The sequence below is a fragment of the Hemiscyllium ocellatum genome, chromosome 44, assembly GCF_020745735.1.
Source record: "Hemiscyllium ocellatum isolate sHemOce1 chromosome 44, sHemOce1.pat.X.cur, whole genome shotgun sequence".
Classification (NCBI taxonomy): domain Eukaryota; kingdom Metazoa; phylum Chordata; class Chondrichthyes; order Orectolobiformes; family Hemiscylliidae; genus Hemiscyllium; species Hemiscyllium ocellatum.
Genome location: NC_083444.1, coordinates 10,096,712 through 10,122,096, shown reverse-complemented (window position 1 = coordinate 10,122,096; position 25,385 = coordinate 10,096,712). Strand labels below are relative to the sequence as shown.

At 48.7% G+C, this 25,385-nt stretch overlaps 1 protein-coding gene across 1 annotated transcript in view; it reads left to right on the top strand.

Annotated features, from left to right (window-relative positions):
• LOC132835217 (actin-like protein 6B) overlaps positions 1 to 25,385 on the top strand; it is a 79,615-nt gene that overhangs the window by 36,196 nt on the left and 18,034 nt on the right. Inside the window, exons 6-12 of the mRNA XM_060854580.1 lie at positions 2,792 to 2,889; positions 4,744 to 4,838; positions 9,307 to 9,413; positions 14,979 to 15,068; positions 15,981 to 16,042; positions 20,065 to 20,179; positions 24,831 to 24,911. Coding sequence (XP_060710563.1) covers positions 2,792 to 2,889; positions 4,744 to 4,838; positions 9,307 to 9,413; positions 14,979 to 15,068; positions 15,981 to 16,042; positions 20,065 to 20,179; positions 24,831 to 24,911 — 648 coding nt within the window. The remainder of the gene's footprint in view (positions 1 to 2,791; positions 2,890 to 4,743; positions 4,839 to 9,306; positions 9,414 to 14,978; positions 15,069 to 15,980; positions 16,043 to 20,064; positions 20,180 to 24,830; positions 24,912 to 25,385) is intronic.

Below are 25,385 nucleotides of genomic sequence, written 5' to 3'. Positions count from 1 at the left end.
GATGGCGATCGCTTCACGAATGACTCCTGAACTTTGGCGTTTCCTCCCTCTCCACCTCCCTCCTTTAAGATGGCTCTGAAGGCCTTGCTCTTTGACTAAACTCTTCACGCAATAAGAAACAGAGACAGCATGAGGCCATTCGGCCCCTCACACTTGCCCATCCGTGGCTGATCGGTTGTAGGCCTCAACTCCTCTTCCTTGCCCGAAGCCCTCAGCTTTCACAAGTGTGTTATCTCCTCACTTTCAATGATCTCACCTCAATGGTTCTCTCCGATAGAGAATTCGAACAGTTCGCTGCCCTGTGACAGAGGGAATTGCCCCTCCCCCCCAGTCTCAGTGTGAAATTATTCTGTCGCAGTACCCTGTGGTTTGTGGTTCTCTCCTGAGTGGGAAACATCTTCTCAACGTCTTCCCGCCAAGCTCCATCAGCGTCTGAGATGTTTCAGCGAGATCCTTCTCATCGACTCTGAATCAGTAAAAACCAAACTGGTTGTCGATCAGTCAGTCCCTTCATTCCAGGGATCCGGCCCAGCGTAGAAACAGGCCTTTCGGTCCACCCAGTCCGTGCTGAGCACAATCCCAAACTTCCCGCTCTGATGAAGAGCCACCGAGATGCGAAACGTTCGCCTGCCCTCACTCCACGGATGCCAGCTGTCCCACTGTGATGTCCTCAAGTTGGGAACTTCGCTTTAAACTGAGGTGGGGAAGGGGTGATAGATAGAGGACGGATGTCAGAGGTAGTTTCTTTACTCAGAGAGAAGTAGAGGTGCCCTGCCTGCAACTGTAGTAGACTCACCACCTTTGTGGGCATTTAAATGGGCATTGGATAGGCATATGGATGAGAATGGGATTGTGGACGTTAGATGGGATTCAGATTGGTTTCACAGATTGGCATAACATCGAGGGCCGAAGGAATGCGCTGGAATGTTCTATGTTTTCCTTTCAATAATCCCAAACTAGACCTGTGCCAGCTGCCTGTCCTTGGTGCGTATCCCTCCAAATGTTTCTTATTCATGTTACGTATCCAAATATCTTTTAAGCGTTGGAACCGTACCCACAACCATTACTTCCTGTGGAAGGTCAGTCAGCCTCCGTGTAAAATAGAATCACCCCCGGTGGTCTTTTTAAAATCTTCCTGCTCCAAACCTTAAAATAATGCCCCCTTAGTTTTGAACTCCCCCACCCTGGGGAAAGGGCACCGGCTGTTAAACTTACCCCCAGCCCTCGTGACTTTATAAATGTCGCTGATCTGAATTGGAGCCCGGTCTCACTTGTCTGATGAGCCCAGGCTGAACAGGTTGGGACTCTGCTCCCTGGAGTGTCAAAAAATGAGAGGTGATTGCACTGAAATGTTTTGGATACTTAAGGGGCTGTATAGGTTAAACACTGAGAGGATAGACCCTCTTATCTCTGATGAAATATCTCCAAGACTAACGTGTGCGGTTTTTTTAAATACGGGGAGGACTGTGAAGCCGGGAGTTATTACACATGTCCAACTACCCTGACACTGGGCAGCAGGCTGTGCTATTTCTGAGTGTATTGCTGGTGCCTGGAGTCACATAGAGACCAGACCTGGTAAGGACAACTGGTACATCCTTTCCTGAAGAGAGTTCGTGAACTTTTTATGACAATTGACGATGGCCACCATCACTACAATTTTCTATATGTTCTAGATTGATTCATTTAATTTAAACTTCAAGCTAACCTGGTGGGATTAGAACCGATGTTCCTGAAGCATTAGACTGATCCTAGGGATTACTAGTCCAGACTATAAGACCATAAGACATAGGAGTGGAAGTAAGGCCATTCGGCCCATCGAGTCCACTCCGCCGTTCAATCATGGCTGATGGGCATTTCAACTCCACTTACCCGCATTCTCCCCGTAGCCCTTAATTCCTCGAGGCAACAATAACCTATCAATCTCTGCCTTGAAGACATTTAGCGTCCCGGCCTCCACTGCACTCTGCGGCAATGAATTCCACAGGCCCACCACTCTCTGGCTGAAGAAATGTCTCTGCGTTTCTGTTCTGAATTGACCCCCCTCTAATTCTAAGGCTATGTCCACGGGTCCTAGTCTCCTCACCTAATGGAAACAATTTCCTAGCGTCCACCCTTTCCAAGCCATGTATTATCTTGTACGTCTCTACTAAGTCTCCCCTTAATCTTCTAAACTCCAACGAATACAATCCCAGGATCCTCAGCCGTTCCTCATATGTTAGACCAACCATTCCAGGGATCATCCGTGTGAATCTCCGCTGGACACGTTCCAGTGCCAGTATGTCCTTCCTGAGGTGTGGGGACCAAAACTGGACACAGTACTCCAAATGGGGCCTAACCAGAGCTTTATAAAGTCTCAGTAGCACAACGGTGCTTTTATATTCCAACCCTCTTGAGATAAGAGACAACATTGCATTCGCTTTCTTAATCACGGACTCAACCTGCATGTTTACCTTTAGAGAATCCTCGACTAGCACTCCCAGATCCCTTTGTACTTTGGCTTTACGAATTTTCTCACCGTTTAGAAAGTAGTCTATGCTTTTATTCTTTTTGCCAAAGTGCAAGACCTCGCACTTGCTCACGTTGAATTCCATCAGCCATTTCCTGGACCACTCTCCCAAACTTTGCCACTCTGCATCTCCAAGTGCTAATACCTCATGATGTGGGTCAGATTTTGAGCAATAATATACCGATGAGTGAACGTGAGGCTGATTTGCTCTGTTCAGGCTGCTATGTGAATGTACTGGTTGTCTTTCATTCTGCTGGGATCTCACAGGGATCTTGTGTGTTGCAGTGGAACACCCGGGCCAAGCGAGAGAAGCTGACCGAGCTGATGTTTGAGCACTACAACATCCCCGCCTTCTTCCTCTGCAAGACCGCGGTGCTCACCGCGTATCCTTCAGGCTGTCCAAAGCCAGGCTGCTGTCCCCAGTCCACAGCACAGCCCCAGTAGGCACATACATGGGGACTGAGCCAACTGGGAGCTCCTGTCTGCAATGTGGTCCTGAGTGTGTACCGGTCTGGAACACGGTCCTGAGTGTGTGTCCCGGTCTGGAACACTGTCCTGACTGTCCGTCCCGGTCTGCAATGTGGTCCGGAGTGTGTGTCCCGGTCTGGAACTCGGTCCTGAGTGTGCGTCCCGGTCTGGAACACGGTCCTGAGTGTGTGTCCCGGTCTGGAACACGGTCCTGACTGTCCGTCCCGGTCTGCAATGTGGTCCGGAGTGTGCGTCCCGGTCTGGAACTCGGTCCTGAGTGTGCGTTCCGGTCTGGAACACGGTCCTGAGTGTGCGTCCCGGTCTGGAACACTGCCCTGACTGCGTCCCGGTCTGGAACACTGCCCTGACTGTGCGTCCCAGTCTGGGACACTGTCCTGACTGTCCGTCCCGGTCTGGAACACTGCCCTGACTGTGTGTCCCGGTCTGGAACACTGCCCTGACTGTGCGTCCCGGTCTGGGACACTGTCCTGAGTGTGCGTCCCGGTCTGGAACACTGCCCTGGCTGTGCATCCCGGTCTGGAACACGGTCCTGACTGTGCGTCCTGGTCTGGAACATTGACCTGACTGTGCGTCCCGGTCTGGAACACGGTCCTGACTATGCGTCCCGGTCTGGAACACGATCCTGACTGTGCGTCCCGGTCTGGAACACTGCCCCGACTGTGCGTCCCATTCTGGAACACTGTCCCGAGTGTGCGTCCCGGTCTGGAACACTGTCCTGACTGTGCGTCCCAGTCTGGAACACTGTCCTGACTGTGCGTCCTGGTCTGGAACATGTTCCTAACTGTGCGTCCCGGTCTGGAACACGGTCCTGAGTGTGCGTCCTGGTCTGGAACACGTTCCTAACTGTGCGTCCCGGTCTGGAACACGGTCCTGAGTGTGCGTCCCGGTCTGGAACACTGTCCAGACTGTACGTCCCGGTCTGGAACACGGTCCTGACTGTACGTCCCGGTCTGGAACACTGCCCTGACTATGCGTCCCGGTCTGGAACACGATCCTGACTGTGCGTTCCTGTCTGGAACACGATCTGACTGGAATTCTGCTCCCATGAGACCCATGTTTGAGTAGTATCTCCCATGTGTTAGAAGTAAACGCAGATGTTTATTCCTGTAAAGGCCTCATTCTTACAGTGAATATCAGTGGGACAAGACGCACCTATCCCTCTCTCTGAGACCACCAAACCAACACTGTTGACGATGGCGTCTTTTGCAGAGATATTAAACTGTCAGCCCGACTCTTTCTGAGGGTAGACCTTCAGATCCTGAGCATCTTCTGGAAGAAGAGGTGGGGAGTCCTCCCAGCGTATCCCTCATCCAACATCCTCAAAATTGGATTATCTGATGCTGTTTGTATGACACTACAGCAGACGCCCCACTTAAGTCCTTCACTTTGGAAAAGGTGCTACGAGAATGCAAGTCTTTAATTCACCTGAGAGTTGCCGAGCCAGCTCTGAAGTGCTCATTCTGGTAACATAGGAAACTGCACAGCAAGATCCCACAAGCAGCCCACAGGATAGAAGTCTCACCCCCCCCCCCGGTTCTCAGTGATGATCTTTGAGGGTCCAGGACACTGGGTGGAGAATTTCTGGCGAATGGGGAGGGCTGGTTCAAACATCCCATCTATGGAGCGTTTTGGTACATCTCATAAACGCAGGTTTTTCTCTCTCTCTCTCTCTCTCTCTCCTGAGCCAATGGACCTCACTGTCTCCGTGTAGAATCTCTCCTTGACTGTCTCCTCTCCCACCATGACAGCTTCGCCAACGGGCGATCCACTGGCCTGGTCCTCGATAGTGGTGCTACCCACACGACTGCTATCCCCGTGCACGATGGCTACGTCCTGCAGCAAGGTAGGACCCTTTCACCTCTCTGTGTGGTAACTGTAACCCCCCCACACCCCACCCCCCTTCAGGGTTTCTGGCCTCCTGGCTGTGCCTCACCTATGGGTGCTCCCTCTAGCTTGGGTACACATTCCTTGAGCGCTGCCCGTTCAGTAACTAAGACACTTCCTTCTGAACAGAGTTTATTGACTCCTCAGTCGCGTAGCTCCTTCCATAGAACAGTCCGACTTCCTTTTAATCCACCTGTCACAGCTCGGAAACATACCCTTTGGCCCAATCATCCATGCTGACCAGATATCCCAACCTTACCTAGTCCTGAGTTGGAGATGCCAATCTGCAGAAACTTGGCATGCTTGATCTTCTTTGAGATCCTCTCCATTTTAAGCCAGCACTTTAATCTGGTCCCACCTGCCAGCACCCGGCCCATATCCCTCCAAACCCTTCCTATTCATGTCCCCATCCAGATGACTCTTAAATGTTGTCATTGTACCAGCCTCCACCACATCCTCTGGCAGCTCATTCCATACACGTACCACCCTCTGTGTGAAAATGTTGCCCCTTAGGTCTCTTTTATATCTTTCCCCTCTCACCCTAAACCTATGCCCTCTAGTTTTGGACTACCCCATCCCAGAGAAAAGACCTTGTCTATTTACCCTATCCATGGTTGTATAAACCACTATAAGGTCACCCCTCAGCCTCCGATGCTCCAGGGAAAACAGCCCCAGCCTATTCAGCCTCTCCCTGTAGCTCAGATCCTCCAACCCTGATAACATCCTTGTAAATCTTTTTTGAACCCTTTCAAGTTTCACAATATCTGTCCTATAGCAGAGAGAGCAGAATTGATTGCTGCTTTCCAACAGTGGCCTAACCAATGTCCTGTACAGCCGCAACATGACCTCCCGACTCCTGTACTCAATGCTCTGACCAATAAAGGAAAGCATACCAAACACCTTCTCCACTCACCTATCTACCTGCAACTCCACTTTCAAGGAGCTTTGAACCTGCACTCCAAGGTCTCTTTGTTCAGCAACACTCCTGGGACCTTACCATTAAGTGTATAAATCCTGCCCTGACTGATGTTCTAACACATTCCACGACCATCAGGACCTTCTAACCCAAAGGTAGGGAGAGACTGATCTTACACAGGACCATTGTTTCCCTGTTGTATCTATCCAGTCAATTCATTTATCAATCAACCCAAATCATTTGTTTGACTACTTAACAAGCACTTTATTTTCCCTATTCTCTCACACACACACACACACACACACACACACACACACACACACACACACACACACACACACACACACACACACACACACACCAACCTCTCTGCAGTGCCCCTTCACGCCCTGGAGTATCCCGCAGTCATAAAAGCAGAGAATAGTTCAGTACTGAAGGAGGCCATTCAGCTCATTGAGAACGTACTAGCTCTTTCAAAGAGGAATCCAGTTAGCCCTACTCCGCGCCCAATCCTTTCCCCGCCATCTATTCTGAAGACTGGTCACTGAACCCAAAATGCCAACGCTGCTTTCTGCCCACAGATGCTGCCAGACCTGCTGAGTTTTTCCAGCAATTTCTGTTTCTGATTTCCAGCACCCCCTGTTCTTTTGGTTATTTACTTTTCCCCCTGCAATTTATTTCCGCATTCTAGTATTTGTCCAGTTGTGGAAAGTCACGGTTGAACCTGTAGTCACCACACTGCCAGGCAGTGCACTTTCAAATCCTAACATCGTGCCAGTATTTCCCAAATCTCACCTTCAGCTTTTCATCGCCTATGTTGATGACCTAGACTGGAAAGTCTGGGGAATACAATTTCAAAATTTACAGGTGTCACAAAATTTGGAAGCATTCTGAATCATGAGAGACTTTTGACTCCAGGTCAGTGGAACGGTGTTACGCTGGTAATGTCTACGGGCTACAGAGGTCCGGGTTAATGGACACAGACTCAATCCCGCCAAGGCAGATAGTAAAATTCAAATTCAGTGGCTAAATCTAATATTGAAAGCTCGTCTCAGAAGGACCTGGGAGTCAGTCCTTAATGCATGCATCGCATGAAGTTGGTTTGCAGATGCAGCAGGTAATGAGGAAGGCGAATGGAATATTGTGCCCCATTGCTAAAGAGGATGGAGTCGAAAAGCAGAGAGGTTTTGCTGCAGCTGTACAGGGTGTTGGTGAGGTTACACCTGGAATACCGTGTGCAGGTTTGGTCTCCTTACTTCAGAAGGGATGTACTGGCACTGGACGGGGTGCAGAGGGGGTTCACTGGGTTGATTTCAGAGTTGAGAGGGTTAGTTTATGAGGAGACCGGGCCTATTTTCATTGGTATTCAGAAGAATGAGGGAGGATCTTATAGAAACATGTAAAAATATGACGGGAATAGACAAGCTAAAAGCAGGGGGGTTGGTTCCATTGGTGGGTGAAACTGGAACTAAGGGGCGTAGCCTCAAAGTAAGGGGGAGCAGATTTAGGACTGAGTTGAGGAGGAACTTTAAAAGGTTGTGAATCCCTGCCCAGGGAAGCAGTTGAGGCTACCTCGTTGAATGTTTCTAATGCAAAGATAGACTTTGAAACATGAAAAGGAGTTAAGGGTGATAGAGCAGGAAAGCGGAGCTGAGGGGCTGTGAAAAGGTCAGCCGTTGAGGGGCCAGATGGCCTACTCCTGCTCCCATTCCTTATATTCCTATGACAACCAAGAAACTTCCACCAGCGGCGGTGAGGACATACCCAGTGCCCTTTAGGGAGGGAAAGCCACTACCTTTACCCAGTCCTACCCCTGACCCCAGACACACAGCAACATGAATGACTCCAGAACGCCGTGACTGAGCAAGCCCACTCAGTCTGAGGTCAAATCAGAGTTCAGCAGCTGAATGCAGGGACGGTCAAAATGATTCACAATCACAGAAATGTTCATGTCGTCCAGTGGGGCCTTGTCAACTGTTTGTACGGACAGCCCATCCAGTAACTCATGGGTTTTAACCCCATCGAGGGCCTGAAATACTGCCTCTTTCCCTATAACTTGAGCAGCATCTTCTTCCTTGATGGAAGAACGGGAAAAGGCAATATAAACTGAAGGGTGTGTTTCTAAACGGTGTACAACATCAGAGGGACCTGTGTATCGCCTGGGCCCATAAATAACTGAAGGTGGTGGGTGAAGAGAGTATAAGGAATCCAAGGCTTTATAAACACCCCCATAAAAGCAAAGTAATCCTCAGAAAACATTAGATAACACCTCAGGCAGACAGCTGGGGGCACTTCTTTAAAAAAAAGATGGAGAGAGGAAATGAGAGTGGCTGCAGGCGTGAGGACTTGAACAATTGACCTTGAACAGACCCTGGAACAATGCCACGCAGAGTGGTCCCAATCTGGAACACGCCGCCTGAGGGTGCACTAGAGGCAGCTTCAATCGAGAGAGAGCACAGGGTTAATACCCGGACTGTGCAGGTCTGTGGAGAGAGGTCCGGAGAGTGGCAGCTCTTGCGCAGTGGGCCTAACCACCTCCTCCAGTGCTAGAAGGTTCTCCGATCCTGTGAAACGATAATTCTCCAGGACAGGCGCTGGGGCAGCACGGTGGCTCAGTGGTTAGCACTGTTGCCCTACAGTGCCACAGACCTGGGTTCGATTCCAGCCTCGGGTGACTGGGTGGAGTTTGCACATTCTCCCCCTGTGGGTTTCCTCCCACAGTCTAAACGTGCGCAGGTTAGGGTGGATTGGCCGGGCTAAATTGCCCATCTGTTAGAGGGGAATTGGATCAGGGTGGGTTGCTGTTTGGAGGGTCGGTGTAGGGATGCTAATTCTTCGGTAACACAATGGCTGCGTTCTCATGCAACCCTGAGCTATTGAAAGATCACACTTTAGAAACAGCACTTAAAGGGTTGGTGGTGAAATCGCGTTACAGCCAACACACGCTTTACAAGTTTGCAGTGTCCCCAATCGCTGAGTCTGCGTTCACAAAACGTGCGTTATGGCAGAACGACCCCTACCTCCACATAACTCGATTCCCTCCCCTCTTTGGTACTTAGTCTCATCAATCTCCCCTGCACCTTCTCTGAAGTCTTCACAACCTTTGAAACATGTGGCGACCAGAACTGGTCACACTCCTGCCGCTGGGGTCAGATGAGCGCATCATAAAGTTGACCGAAAAGCTGATTCAACGTCCATCCGTTTCTTACAGCAGTGACGGTCAGGTGTGCACTTCCTGACAGTGCCTTCACATTACCCAGCTCATAGGATGACCTGAAGAGGAACTCGTGCAGCCAATCCTGGGGGAGCGTGCATGGTGGATTCTGGGAACACAGGGAGATTGTGGGAATTGTGGCTGCCATTGCTTGGCAAATTGGCTTCATTCTGCTGAACGGCATTGGGAACCCAGGCTGGTAGTTTGGCCCGTTTGCCACCTCTCAGTCCAGACTCACTGACGTCAGTGTTAGCCACCCCAGCTCCCGACAAAGCCTCACGTCTTTGTTTTCTCCAGGCATTGTCAAGTCTCCACTGGCTGGTGATTTCATCTCGATGCAGTGCCGGGAGCTGTTCCAGGAAATGAACATGGAAATCACTCCGCCTTACACAATCGCCTCAAAGGCAAGTAACACACCAGGACAATGGTATCAGGACAAGAGAATAAACATTGGCCTGGAGTGGGTTACCAACAGAGGTCTCATCAAAGGATTTGGGAGGGGGCGGCGGGTTATATATACAATAACAGATACCTGGGAGTGAGCTACAGACTGGAATCTAATTGAGGAGTTCAGGGTAGTTTATATATACTGTAGCAGACCCAGGAATGAGTTCCAGACTGGAATCTAATTGAAGGGTTCAGGGTGATTTATATGTAGGATAACAGATACCCAGACATGAGTTACAGACTGGAATCTGCAAGGAACGGCTAAGGATCCTGGGATTGTATTCATTGGAGTTTAGAAGATTGAGGGGAGGTTTAATAGAAACTTACAAGATAATACAAGGCTTGGAAAGGGTGGACGCTCGGAAATTGTTTCCGTTAGGCGAGGAGACTAGGACCCGTGGACACAGCCTTAGAATTAGAGGGGGTCAATTCAGAACAGAAATGCGGAGACATTTCTTCAGCCAGAGAGTGGTGGGCCTGTGGGATTCATTGCCACGGAGTGCAGTGGAGGCCGGGACGCTAAATGTCTTCAAGGCAGAGATTGATAAATTCTTGATGTCACAAGGAATTAAGGGCTATGGGGAGAACGCGGGTAAGTGGAGTTGAAATGCCCATCAACCTTGATTGAATGGCAGAGTTGACTTGATGGGCCGAATGGCCTTACTTCCACTCCTATGTCTTATGGCCTTATCTAATTGGGGATTTGGGGAGGTTTGTATATACAACAACAGATACCCAGAGTGAGTTACAGACTGGAATTTAAGTGAGGGGTTCAGATAGTTTAGATAATCAATTACAGATACCCAGGGAGAGGGGTTAAGCTATCCATGCAACGCGCAATAGAAATCTAGAGTGTTTTCCAAAAAGCTGGTGTTACTCAGGAGTGTATAACGTGGAACATTTAACTCTGAGATGGATAATATTGATTGGGTAAGGACATTGTTAATGATCACAGCTGATGTTAACACTGGACAAGTCAGACCCCAGAGTGAAACCTTGTAAATGCTAACTCTTTTAATAACTGTAGAAATCAGTAACTGAAAACATTTACAAGAGACTGTCAGTACACATTTAACTGAAAGAATTAAATTGTTTATTAAGTCAGAATAAACACACAAACTATATTACACCACGTATTAACTAGATTAAAGGATTTCAAGTTTACACCATTCCTTTTACCCCAGCAATATCCTCACAATCAACAAAACTTCAGAAAAGTGATCTCACCATTTTCACACAGTGGCTCCCTGCTCAGGCTCATGCAGGTACAGCTGTAACCAGTTTCCTTTCGATGAATTTCTGCAAACGCTACATGATATTTTCCCTTTGTCTAGTGTCTGTCCCCAGGGTGACTAAAACAAACTGCAAACTGCACTCAAAGTGACAGTTTAACTTCCCTCAACTTAGGGTGCAGAAAATCTTTCACTCCTTTGGCTTACACTTTTGCGACCGTTCTGTCTCCACTGGACCCCAACGCTAGACTCAACAGCAGAGTTTTCCCTTTCTACCTTCTTTCTACTGCACTGAGCTGTTCACCTCAAGTGTTTGTCTCATTAAAATGCATGGGAACCAAACAGACCTCCAAACACCTCAGGGCAAATCCATAAGTACACTCAAAGATGAGACTAAATCCACATCTCCCACTTTTTAACGCATAAAATAGAAAAAAAAATTCAATTTAAAGTTATAGAGAGGAACTTCAGTTGTCTGTAGGACACAGGCAGGGGAGTATTTGGTTTGGTTAATCGAATTCCATATAATTGAATACTGGATAACGTGGTTGAGCCGAGCATCAGGACCTTGCGATGTTGCCGGATAATCCGACATACGGATAATCGAATACCGGATAATCGGTGTTCCTCTGTGCATCCTTACAGTATTGAGGAGTGTGGAGCAATTGTGGGACACCAGGTTGAGGCACAGATCACCTATAAACTCAATGGATGTCAGAACAGGTTGGAGGGGATGAATGGCCTGCACCTATTGAGTTACAAACCGAGGAATGTTGGCAACTCCAGTTTAAGATCGTGGGAATCTTTGTTTTGTTTACATCACGGCATTTTTTGCTGGCAAGTCTAGCAGCGCTTTGAACAGAGTCGTTTTCCCAGCCAATCTCAGGTAGTGCCATAGAACAGAGAGACTGAGGGGTTCAGGTAGATAATTCTTTGACCTTTACATCAGAGTGCATTCAGATGGACGGGGTCAAAGGTATTTAGCATGTGTCATTGTTCAGACCTTTGAGTGTAGGAGTTGAAACATTATGCTAAGTTGTACAGCACGATGGTGAAGCCTATTCTGAAATTTTGAGCACAGTTGTGTTCACCCTGTTATAGGAAGGATATTATTAAACTGGAGAGGGTTCAGAGAGATTTATCAGGGAATGGAGGATTTGAGTTATAAGGGAGAGACTGGAAAGGCTGGGACTTTTTTCACTGGAGTGTTGAAGAGTGACCTTAATCGAGATTTATAAGATCTTGAGGGGTATAGATAAGGTGAATGGCAGATGTCTATTCCCTAGGGTGATGGATTTTAAGACTAGGGGGCGTATTTTTAAGGTGAGAGGAGAAAGATCTAAAAAAAAGACAATTTTTTTTACGCAGAGTGGTTCATGTAGGGAATGAACTTTCATAGGAAGTGGTGGATGCGGGGTACAGTTAACAATGTTTAAAAGACAGTTAGGTAAGTTAATAGATAGGAAATGGTTGGAGAGATATGGGCCAAGTGTAGGCAGGTGGGATGAGTTTAGTCTGGGATTATGTCGGCAAAGGGTCCGTTTCTGTGCTGTATGACTCTCTGACTCTATTTCAGAGGCTGTTTAGGAGTCAACCACATTTCTATTGGTCAGGGGTCGTATGTTAGCCAGACTAGGTAAGGAGAGCAGATTTCCATCCCCCAAAGGCTACTGGTGAACCACATGGATTTTAACAACAGTCTGTTAGCTTCACGATCACTTTCAGTGAGGTGAGCCTTTTATTCCAGAGTTATTTAATTTAAACTGTCCCCAGTTGCTCGGGTGGGTATTGAACAGTCACAGAATCTCTAGCCCAGGCTCCGGTGTTGCCATTTCAGTAATAAGGCCATTATCAACCATATCCCTACAATAGGGCTGAAGCAGTGGTGATCTGAGCTAAAAGGTTCCACAGGAAGTTGAAGCAGGAATAGGCCATTCAGCCCTTCAAACCTGCTCCACCATTCAGCACCTTGTTCCCCAGTTACTCCCCATACCCTTTGATCTCTTTAGTCCTGAGAACATTCAATGCTTTGGCTTCAAATGCTTTTTGTGGCAGAGAATTCCACAGGGTTGAAGATTTAGGATGGCACGGTGGCTCAGTGGTTAACACCGCTGCCTCACAGCGCCAGGGTCCCAGGTTTGATTCCAGCCTCGGGCAGCTGTCTATGTGGAGTTTGCACATTCTCCCCGTGTCTGCGTGGGTTCCCTCCGGGTGCTCCGGTTTCCTCCCACAGCCTGAAGGTGTGCAGGTTAGGGTGGGTTGGCCATGCTAAATTACCCATAGTGACCAGGGATGTGCAGGTTAGGGTGGGTTGTCCATGCTAAATTACCCATAGTGCCCAGGGATGTGCAGGTTAGGGTGGGTTGGCCGTGCTAAATTACCCATAGTGCCCAGGGATGTGCAGGTTAGGGTGGGTTGGCCATGCTAAATTACCCATAGTGCCCAGGGATGTGCAGGTTAGGGTGGATTGGCTGTGCTAAATTACCCATGGTGTTCAAGGATGTGCAGGTTAGGGTGGATTGGCCGTGCTAAATTACCCATAGTGCCCAGGGATGTGCAGGTTAGGGTGGGTTGGCCATGCTAAATTACCCATAGTGCCCAGGGATGTGCAGGTTAGGGTGGATTGGCCGTGCTAAATTGCCCCATAGTGTGGAGGGTGGCTAATGTTATACCACTTTTTTAGAAAGGTGGAAGAAAGAAAGCAGGAAATTATAGACCAGTTAGTCTGACCTCAGTGGTGGGAAAGATGCTGGAGTCTATTATAAAGGATGAAATTACGACACATCTGGATAGTAGTAACAGGATAGGACAGAGTCAGCATGGATTTATGAAGGGAAATCATGCTTGACTAATCTTCTGGAATTTTTTGAGGATGTAACTCTGAAAATGGACGAGGGAGATCCAGTAGATGTAGTGTACCTGGACTTTCAGAAAGCTTTTGATAAAGTCCCACACAGGAGGTTAGTGAGCAAAATTAGGACGCATGGTATTGGGGACAAAGTATTAGATTGGATTGAAAGTTGGTTGGCTGATAGGAAACAAAGAGTAGTGATAAACGTCTCCATTTCGGAATGGCAGGCAGTGACCAGTGGGGTACCACAGGGATCAGTGTGGGACCGCAGCTTTTTACAATATATATTAATGATATAGAAGATGGTATTAGTAATAACATTAGCAAATTTGCTGATGATACTAAGCTGAGTGGCAGGGTGAAATGTGAGGATGATGTTAGGAGATTACAGGGTGACCTGGACAGGTTAGGTGAGTGGTCAGATGCATGGCAGATACAGTTTAATGTGGATAAAGGTATGGTTATCCACTTTGGTGGCAAGAACAGGAAGGCAGATTACTACCTAAATGGAATCAATTTAGGTAAAGGGGCAGTACAAAGAGATCTGGGTGTTCTTATACACCAGTCAATGAAGGTAAGCATGCAGGTACAGCAGGTAGTGAAGAAGGCTAATAGCATGCTGGCCTTCATAACAAGAGGGATTGAGGATAGAAGCAAAGAGGTGCTTCTGCAGCTGTACAGGGCCCTGGTGAGACCACACCTGGAGTATTGTGTGCAGTTCTGGTCTCCAAATTTGAGGGAAGACATTCTGGCTATTGAGGGAGTGCAGCGTAGGTTCACAAGGTCAATTCCTGGAATGGCGGGACTACCTTACGCTGAAAGACTGGAGCGACTGGGTTTGTATACCCTTGAGTTTAGAAGACTGAGAGGGGATCTGATTGAGACATATCAGATTATTAAAGGATTGGACACTCTGGAGGCAGGAAAAATTTTCCGCTGATGGGTGAGTGCCGAACCAGAGGACACAGCTTAAAAATACGGGGTAGACCATTTAGGACAGAGATGAGGAGAAACGTCTTCACCCAGAGAGTGGTGGCTGTGTGGAATGCTCTGCCCCAGAGGGCAGTGGAGGCCCAGTCTCTGGATTCATTTAAGAAAGAGTTGGATAGAGCTCTCAAAGATAGTGGAATCAAGGGTTATGGAGATAAGGCAGGAACAGGATACTGACTAAGGATGATCAGCCATGATCATATTGAATGGCGGTGCAGGCTTGAAGGGCAGAATGGCCTACTCCTGCACCTATTGTCTATTGTGCAGGGATGTGCAGGTTAGGGTGGCTTGGCCGTTGGGAAGTGCAGGGTTTCAAGGATGGGGTGGGATGCCCTTCAGAGGGTCACTGTGGATTTGATGGGCTGAATGGCCTGCTTCCGCACTGTAGGGATTCTCTGCTGAAAGGTTGGGACGGTGGCTGACTCTGTTCCATCTTTTCACTGGTACAGGAGCCCGTTCGGGAAGGCGCGTCACCGAATTGGAAGAGAAAGGAGAAGATCTGCCATGTCACCAAATCCTGGCACAACTACATGTGCAACGTAGGTCAGACCAGACCCTCGGTTTGGGCGGGGGCTGGGGGAGGGGAGCTGAGAGGGTTGGAGGGCACGTTGACAGGTGTCTCACCTCACAAGTTTCGATCACATGACCTTCCTGTTCCGAACTGCCCCGCCTCTAACATGATGCCATTGGCTGCCCGAGCAACCAATCGGAATGCACAAGGAGTTTCCGTTTATCCAATCGGATGATTCACGTGAAACGGCCCCTCCATGAATATTTTCAGATGCAACAAATTGTAAAAGTTTGAAAACTCTCTTTGGTTTTTCTCCCCCCGGGGCTTAGCCTGCTATAGGGTCCTCGAAGTCAATCTTTGATTCATGGTGGCTCTAGGCTATGCCTGGTTGAGTAGCCCACTGGCACTCAATGTCTTGAATCCCACCCAAAGGACAGATACTGGGAGGCGGGAATGTGGGGCGCGTGGGGTTGTGGAGGGTCACTCGAGACTCGCGTCCTGCTGTGGGGTTGTGCTGAGCTTCAGACAGTGGAGAGGAAGTCCAGAGTTGATAAAGAGCTGGAAAGGCAACATCAGAGGAGTGGGAAAATCCATGCTTTGGGTTCGGACCATTCATTAGGGCAGGGACCATCAGGGTTTAATATAGAGGGCTTTCGCGGCTGCATTGCATGCTGGGTTAGCTCTGTCTCCATTGCTTCCTATGTGGGACAAAGGAAGAGGGGATGGGTCCAATTGCAGAAATATCCCCCCTTGCTGTTTTTCTTTTCACCCTGCATTGTGAGATAGAGGGAGTGAGACCCCTGTGAACTGAAGGGGGAAATGATAACACGGGTAGGATTTCCCACTCGGAATTTTCCCGCTTTTAACTGGAGAGGACATATTCCTGATTGTCCGCAGAGCCCGATGATTAACAATCATCTTCTTTCTTTGGGATGGACAGGAAGTAATCCAGGATTTCCAAGCTTCTGTACTGCAAGTTTCTGACTCACCGTATGATGAACAGTAAGTACCACCTTTTATTTTGTCAGGGAGGGTGACGCAGTCTGGGTAGGGAGGTGGGATGAAGGTGCTGGTCCAGGAAGAAGCTGCCCCTCCCCATCCACCACCTCCAGCCTTTACTCCTTCGCCACTAAGTTGTAGCTGGGTTTGAATGACTTGATGGGGCTAAATGCTTCCCCCCCCCCCACTGTTCCTGCTTCTTCAGCTCTCCAACCGCACCTTCCAAACCCACGGCCGCTACCATCGAGAAGGAAGCAGACCCAGGGAGCATCACCAGCCACATATTCCACCTTGAGTCAGAAATACGTCAATCTTTCTTCTGTATCACTGGGTCAAAATCCTGCAATCCCCTCCCTAATGGCACCGTGTAAGTGCCCCTGTATCACACAGGAACTTGCAGCTGTTCAAAGTGGCAACTCCCCATCACCTCAAGGAATGAGCAACAAATGTTGGCACCAACCACCTGTGAGCCATAAAAGAATTTGAAAAAAATTGAATAGCAGGAGTGGATTGAGGGGCTGAGTGGCTTCCCGTTCTTCCTATTGTGAAAAAGAACATAATTCTATCATAAGTAGGGGAGTTTCATTCACATGATCGGGAGACTTTTAAATATTAGCATGAATATGCAAGGAGTGAAGAGATATGAACCAAGAGCAGGCAGAAGGGATTGGTTTAAATATGTTCAACACAACATTGTGGGCCAAGGGGCTGTTCCTGTGCCATACTGTTCTATGTTACATAATTCGTCCTTCCAGTCTGATTGACTGTTGTCTAAGAGACTAATGTAAGCACCTCAGACAAACGTGTCAAAATAAACTCTGTTGATGCTTCAGACGGGTGGAGAGAAGCTGAGGGAGGGGCCAACACTTAGGGAAGGGGCATTCCTAAGAGACAGGGCACTCCTGATGCCATAGTTGGGATAGAAACAGGACTGGTAGAGAGCCACGGGATAGGACTGAGAAACAGAGCTGGAGGATGGGCTGAGGGGATGGATTTGGACCAGGCTTAATAGGTCTAGGAGGGTGTATAAAGGGAGATGGGTCTGGGTCATTGTCAATAAAAGGGACCTGGAGGATAGACCTGAAGGAAATGAATGGAGCAAGTTGTAGTTTAGTAACATTTGGAATTTATTTACCTTTGTGCTCTAACCAAGGCACTGTTTCCATAGGAAGAGATGATTTTAGATTTGGGAAGTTGGGGAGTGGGGGTAATCTATCAATAGTCTGCGGTATGGCCTTAGAAGATCAGGAAAAAGACCTAGGAGTCATGTCTTGAAGACAGGTCGAGCATCAAACCTGAGAAACAGGTCGAGGAAACGGGCCTGGGAGATGGGGCTGGCCCAGACAATGGGCCTGGGAGATGGGGCTGGCCCAGACAATGGGCCTGGGAGATGGGGCTGGCCTAGACAATCAGCCTGAGAGATGGGGCTGGCCTAGGCAACGGGCCTGGGAGATGGGGCTGGCCCAGACAATCAGCCTGGGAGATGGGGCTGGCCTAGACAATCAGCCTGGAAGATGGGGCTGGCCTAGACAATCGACCTGGGAGATTGGGCTGGCCTAGGCAATGGGCCTGGGAGATGGGGTTGGGCCAGGAAATGGGCTGAGGAGATGGGACGGGCCTGGGAGATGAGGCTGGCCGAGGAAACGGACCTGGGAGGTGGCAATAGCCTAGGAAATGGGCCAGGTAGATGGGGCAGGCCTAGGAAATGGACCTGGGAGTTGGGGCTGGTCTAGGAAACGAGTCTGGGAGATGTACCTTGGTTATAGAGTATTAGCGCTGTACACTGTGGAAACAGACCCTTCGGTCCAACTCATGCTGAGATATTTGTGTCATTGATAGTTAAGAAGGGTGGTAAGGACAAGCCAGGGAAGTATAGACAAGTGAGCCTGACTTCAGTGGTGGGCAAGTTGTTGGAGGTAATCCTGAGGGACAGGATGTACATGTATATCGAAAGGCAAGGACTGATTCGGGATAGTCAGCATGGCTTTGTGGGTGGGAAATCATGTCTCCCAAACTTGATTGAGTTTTTTGAAGAAGTAACAAAGAGGATTGATGAGGGCAGAGCAGTAGATGTGATCAATATGGACTTCAGTAAGGCATTCGACAAGGTTCCCCATGGGAGACTGGTTAACAAGGTTAGATCTCATGGAATACAGGGAGAACTAGCCATTTGGATACAGAACTGGGTCAAAGGTAGAAGACAGAGGGTGGTGGTGGAGGATTGTTTTTCAGACTGGAGGCCTGTGACCAGTGGAGTGCCACAAGGTTCGGTGCTGGGTCCTCTACTTTTGGTCATTTACATAAATGGTTTGGATGTGCGCATAAGAGGTACAGTTAGTAAGTTTGCAGATGACACCAAATTTGGAGGTGTCGTGGACAGCGAAGAGGGTTACCTCAGATTACAACAGGATCTGGACCAGATGGGTCAATGGGTTGAGAAGTGGCAGATGAGTTTAATTCAGATAAATGCAAGGTGCTGCATTTTGGGAAAGCAAATCTTAGCAGGACTTATACACTTAATGGTAAGGGCCTAGGGAGTGTTGCTGAACAAAGAGACCTTGGAATGCAGGTTCATAGCTCCTTGAAAGTGGAGTCGCAGGTAGATAGGATAGTGAAGAAGGCGTTTGATATGCTTTCCTTTATTGGTCAGAGTATTGAGTACAGGAGTTGGGAGGTCATGTTGCGCCTGTACAGGATGTTGGTTAAGCCACTGTTGGAATATTGTGTGCAGTTCTGGTCTCCTTCTTATTGGAAAGATGTTGTGAAACTTGAAAGGGTTCAGAAAACATTTACAAGAATGTTGCCAGGGTTGGAGGATCTGAGCTATAGGGAGGGGCTGAACAGGCTGGGGCTGTTTTCCCTGGAGCGTCGGAGGCTGAGGGGTGACCTTATAGAGGTTTACAAAATTATGAGGGGCATGGATAGGATAAATAGACAAAGTTTTTTCCCTGGGGTGGGGGAGTCCAGAACTAGAGGGGTATAGGTTTAGGGTGAGAGGGAAAAGATATAAAAGGGACCTAAGGGGCAACTTTTTCACGTAGAGTGTGGTACGTGTATGGAATGAGCTGCCAGAGGATGTGGTGGAGGCTGGTACAATTGCAACATTTAAGAGGCATCTGGATGGGTATATGAATAGGAAGGGTTTGGAGGGATATGGGCCGGGTGCTGGCAGGTGGGACTAGATTGGGTTGGGATATCTGGTTGACATGGACGAGTTGGACTGAAGGGTCTGTTTCCATGCTGTACATTGCTATGACTCATCCATGCCAACCAGATATCCTAAATTAATCTAGTGTCATTTGCCAGCTTTTAGCCCATATCCCTCCAAACCCTTCCAATTCATATACCCATCCAGATGCCTTTTAAATGTTGTAATTGTGCCAGCCTCCACCACTTCCTCTGGCAGCTCATTTCATATATACACCCCCCTCTTTCAAGTCTTTCCCCTCTCATTGGATACCTACGACCTCTAGTTTTGGACTCCCTTACCATGAGAAAAGACCTTAAATATTTATCCTATCCTTGCCCAGCATGATTTTACAAACCTCTATAAGGTCACCCCTCAGCCTCCGATGCTCCAGGGAAAACAGCCCCCAGCCTGTTCAGTCTCTCCCTGTAGCTCAAACCCTCCAACCTCTTTAACATCCTTGTGATTCTTTCGGGTCCTTTCAAGTTTAACAATATCTTTCCTGTAGCAGGGAGACCTGAATTGATTGCAGTCTTCCATAAGTGCCTTATAAATCAATGTCCTGTAGAGCCGCAACGTGATCACCCAACTCCTACACTCGATGCACTGACCAATAGAGGCAAGCATACCAAACCTCCTCTTCATCACCCTGTCTAACTTTGACTCAACTTTCAAGGCACCATGTACTTGTGTCCCAAGGTCTCCGTTCAGCAGCACTCCCCGAGACCCTACCGTTAAGTGTGATGGATTCCATCCCTGTGTGGTGACGTGTCTCAATGAACCAGCCATTCTGCTGTAATCATGTTGCTTCCTAAATCTCATATTTTCTTTATCAAAGGGTCGCTGCTCAAATGCCCACCATCCATCATGAGATGCCCAATGGCTACAACTGCGACTATGGGGCTGAGAGATTGCGGATACCTGAGGGCCTATTTGATCCCTCCAACGTCAAGGTATGTGGGTGGGATTAAGGCTGTGTTGCGCTTGGTCACTGCCAGCCTGTTAAACCTGTGCAGGGAATCAGACTGCTTGTATCCCAGGGCGTGTAGCCCGATTGTGAACGGAGAAGTACACTAGAACCCAGGCCAGCACGGTGGCTCAGTGGTTGGCACTGCTGCCTCACAGCGTCAGAGACCCGGGGTTCGATTCTGCCCTCGGGTGACTGACCGTACGAAAGGTGGAACGTTCTCCTCGTGTCTGCGTGGGTTACCTCCCAAATTAGTGCAGGTTAGGGTGAAATGGCCATGCCCGAATTGCCGTATCCTGCCGAAGGATGTGCAGGCGCTAGGTGGGTTAACTAGGAGAAAGTGAGGGCTGCAGATGCCGGTGATCAGAGTTGAGAGTGTGGCGCTGGGAAAGCGCAGCAGGTCAGGCAGCGTCCGAGGAGCAGGAGAATCGATGTTTTGGGGAAGAGCCCTTTGTCAGGATGGATTGGCCGTGGGAAATGCAGGGTAGGGGGTGGGTTTGGGTGGGATGCTGTTTGGATGAGTTGTGTGGACTCAATAGACAATAGGTGCAGGAGTAGGCCATTCAGCCCTTCGAGCCTGCACCGCCATTCAATATGATCATGGCTGATCATTCCTAATTAGTAATCCCCGTGTCTGCGTGGGTTTCCTCCGGGTGCTCCGGTTTCCTCCCACAGTCCATAGATGTGCGGGTCAGGTGAATTGGCCATGCTAAATTGCCCGTAGTGTTAGGTAAGGGGTAAATGTAGGGGTATGGGTGGGTTGCGCTTCGGCGGGTCGATGTGGACTTGTTGGGCCGAAGGGCCTGTTTCCACATTGTAAGTAATCTAAAGTAATCTAATCTAATCTAGTATCCTCTTCCTGCCTTATCTCCATAACCCTTGATTCCACTATCTTTGAGAGCTCTATCCAACTCTTTCTTAAATGAATCCAGAGACTGGGCCTCCACTGCCCTCTGGGGCAGAGCATTCCACACAGCCACCACTCTCCGGGTGAAGAATGGGCCGAATGGCCTGCTTCCACACTGTAGGGATTCCATGATTTCGATGACTCCATCCCATTAATGGCAAATTTTCCCTGGCCTTGCTTATGGTCGTTATAAAGATTCAAAAGGTCTATGAGGGAATATACCATGTAATAGTCTGTTCGTATTCTGCTGTCTGTCCCTGTGTGACCTGTCCACTAGAGGCCACAGATTCAATCTGTTGAAGGTTGAGGTCACCGTGAGTGGAATTGCCCTTAACCCTGAAGGTCAGTTAGAGACTAATTATTACCTTAAGATGCTTGGAAAGGGTGGACGCTGGGAAATTTGTTTCTGTTAGGCGAGGAGACTAGGACCCGTCGACACAACCTTAGAATTAGAGGGGGTCAATTCAGAACAGAAATGCGGAGACATTTCTTCAGCCAGAGAATGGTGGGCCTGTGGAATTCATAGTGGGGGCCAGGACGCTAAATGTCTTCAAGGCAGAGATTGATAAATTCTTGATGTCTTGAGGAATTAAGGGCTACGGGGAGAAATCTGGTAAGTGGAGTCGAAATGCCCATCAGCCATGATTGAATGGCGGAGCGGACTCGATGGGCCGAATGGCCTTACTTCCACTCCTATGTCTTATGGTCTTACGGGAGTGCAAGCACCCACACCCAATATATACGTGGTCCACGGACTCCACAGCACCACAGAACAAGCGGTTGGGCTAGGAGTCCGTGACCCATTGCAATTTGCAGGACATTCCTATTTGTATCTGTCAGCCAGGGCTCTCTGATTAGATCAGATTAACAGCCCCAATCAGGGAAGTCATGTTTTATCAGGTACACCCAGCTGATTGGCTGCACGTCCCAACAGATTCGAGAACAGCTTCTTCCCCGCTGCTATGTCTTATGGTCTTATGCTGCTTGTTCATTGTCAGTTACCAACCCCTGCATTGCAGATGTATTGATCGGATAATTGAGTCAGTCTGGCACCGTTGTGACATATACTGTGTTATCATTTCAAATGGGATAGAGGTGCCAGAGCTCTCTCAAGTTCTGCCTCACTAAGACAGGAGTGGATGTGGGCCCCTCAGCTCCAGAGACGGCAAGAGTCCAAAGACCCTTCCACTAATTTATCCTGGTCGAACCTCGGGCTGTGGACAAGTGCAGTTCCACTCCCAGGTCATGGTCTGCACGGAATGGAAACGTGACGTCTGTACTTGTGCAGTTGAACAGGGCTCGCTTTCCAACAAGTGTACACAAACAGCCTCAGATTCTTAAACTTTGTTGAAAGGATCCACAAAAGTGAAGCTTTTCACCTCCCACCCATTAGCACTGGGGACCGTGACACCAGACCTGGGAAAGTCAGTTAGCGATTCTGAAACAGAACTCCACAGAGGCAGATATCCCATCACCAAGTCGCCCTTTATCTACAGGAGGAGAGTGCTTGACACTGATCCAAACTGCCGCAGAGCCAGCTCACAGAGTGGGAACAGTACGTCCTATTTGTTTATTTTTCTTTTTTCTTCTTACCCCACACCACCACCTAACTGCGGTCGTGCTTATATTCCCCCTGCATCCACGTCGTGTGTGTGTGTGTGTGTGCAGATGTCAGGCACAGTGAAACACAACCAGTGTGTAAATCTTTATTTATATTTCCCCCACCAGGAAGATAGGAAAACCCCCAGATGGCCAGTGACAAGCAGTGCCCTTCACATCAAAGGGCAATGCTGTGTGATCAAACAGTGAGGGGGAGGGCAGGGGTTAAATCAAAATAGAGTTGGAGGGGGAAATGATGCACTCCACTCCCTGCGGCACCCACCTCTCCCTGAACAACTCCAGGGTGTTGGTGGACACCCCGTGCTCCTTCTCCAAGGACACCCGGGCTCTAACGTAACCGCGGAAGAGGGGCAGGCAGTCGGCCCTAACGACCCCCTCCCCGGCCCGCTGCCTGGACCTGTTTATGGCCAGTTTGGCCAGGCCCAGGAGCAGATTCACAAGGAGCTCCACTGACCCATCCCCCCCGCTCCGCACCGGGTGCCCGAAGGTCAGGAGCGTGGGACTGAAGTGCAACCAAAAACAGAAGAAAATTTTTTAAGAAAATCAAAACGGGAGTGCAAGCGCCCACACCCAATATATACATGGTCCACGGACTCCACAGCACCACAGAACAACACCACAGGTTGGGCTGGGAGTCTGTGAATCATTGCAATTTGCACGACATTCCTATTTTTTTTTACAGTCCTTTTTATTTATTTTATTTAGACGCAGTGAGAGACACAAAGTGCACAAATCTTTATTTAATTTCCACCACCAGAAAGATAGGAAACCCCCGAGTGGCCAGTGACAAGCAGTACTCTTCACATCAAAGGGCAATGCTGTGTGATCAAAACAGTGAAGGGGAGGGCAGGGATTAAATCAAAATAGAGTTGGAGGGGAAATGATGCACTCACAGCGCCTGAGACCCGGGTTCAATTCCCGAATCAGGCGACTGACTGTGTGGAGTTTGCACGTTCTCCCCGTGTCTGCGTGGGTTTCCTCCGGGTGCTCTGGTTTCCTCCCACAGTCCAAAGATGTGCGGGCCAGGTGAATTGGCCATGCTAAATTGCCCGTGGTGTTAGGTAAGGGGTAAATGTAGGGGTATGGGTGGGTTGCGCTTCGGCGGGTCAGTGTGGACTTGTTGGGCCGAAGGGCCTGTTTCCACACTGTAAGTAATCTAATCTAATCTAATGTACTCCACACATTCCCATTTGTATCTGTCAGCCAGGGCTCCCTGATTGGATCAAATTAACAGCCCCAATCAGGGAACTCATGTTTTATCAGGTACACTCAGCTGATTGGCCGCATGTCCCAACAGATTCAAGAACAGCTTCTTCCCCGCTGTTATTAGACTTCCGAATGGACCTCTCACATTTTTAATTTAATGTTGATCTCGCTCTCTGTGCACCTTCTCAGCAGCTGTGACCTTGTATTCCTTGCTCTGTCCTATCGCCCTTGTATGGTGTGAGCTGCCTGCATTGCACGCAAAACAAATCTTTTCACTGTATGTAGGACAATAATAAATCAAATCAAATCAAAACCTCATCCCTGACAAAGTTTAATGCAGGAGGAGTAAGTGAGGTCTGCAGATGCTGGAGTATCAGGGCTGAAAATGTGTTGCTGGAAAAGCGCAGCAGGTCAGGCAGCATCCAAGGAACAGGAGATTCGACGTTTCGGGAATAAGCCACAGGATGACAGGGATTAGGAGCAGGAGGAGGCCGTTCAGCCCCTCAAACCTATTCCGACATTCAACAAGGTCATAGCCGATCTTCAATATTGCCATTTTCCTGCACTATCTTGGATAGCTAGAAATCTATCAATCTCTGTCTCAAACATCCTCAATGGCTGAGTCTCTGAAGGAGAGAACTCCTCACACTGAGTGAGGAAACCCCTCCTCCCGTCTGCCCTAAACGGGCGACTCCTTTATTCTGCAACGGTCCAATCCTGATCCTGTACTTGATTATAGAATCCCTGGAGCCCAGATAGGGCCCCCATCAGGTTTGCCCTGACACTTAGATGGGCACCCCGGCGCCATGGAGCAGCAGTGCCGACTGCTTGGTCACCGTGCCACCTTATGTCACGTCGCCTGTAGCTGCCTGTGTATTCTGACCGCCTGTCTGTGTTCCCCCAGGGCCTGTCGGGGAACACGATGCTGGGTGTTAGTCACGTCGTCACGACCAGCATCGGGATGTGTGACATCGATATTCGGCCGGTAAGTGCATTGTCGGAGCATCCTCCTGAATCATCTCACAGAGTTGATCCCTTTGTTGACGGGTGCCTTGTGTTTTGCTGTTGAGCCAGATATCTATAGGACAGAAAGAAGATTTCCCGGAGGAGATGTGACTGGTAGTTTCCGGCAGAATAAACCCACAATGCGTTTCAAAGTCTACTATAATTTTGAACAATATACCTAGAATTTGACTACTGCTGAAAAGAGAGACAGGCTGTTGAAGCTTGCATCATATGGACGAATGCAAAAAAAAATCACATCCATTGATATTTTTCCTGTGGTATAAAGTGTTGTGATTGTTTAAAGTTTGGCATTCTTGCCAGTGTCCTGATACATAACGAGATGAAAAACTTCGACAACAGATCTCTCTTTGTAGCAGGACCATTTTTTAAAAAATTAGTTCATGGGATGTGGCAGTTATTACCCATCCCTAATTACCCAGAGGACATTTCAGAA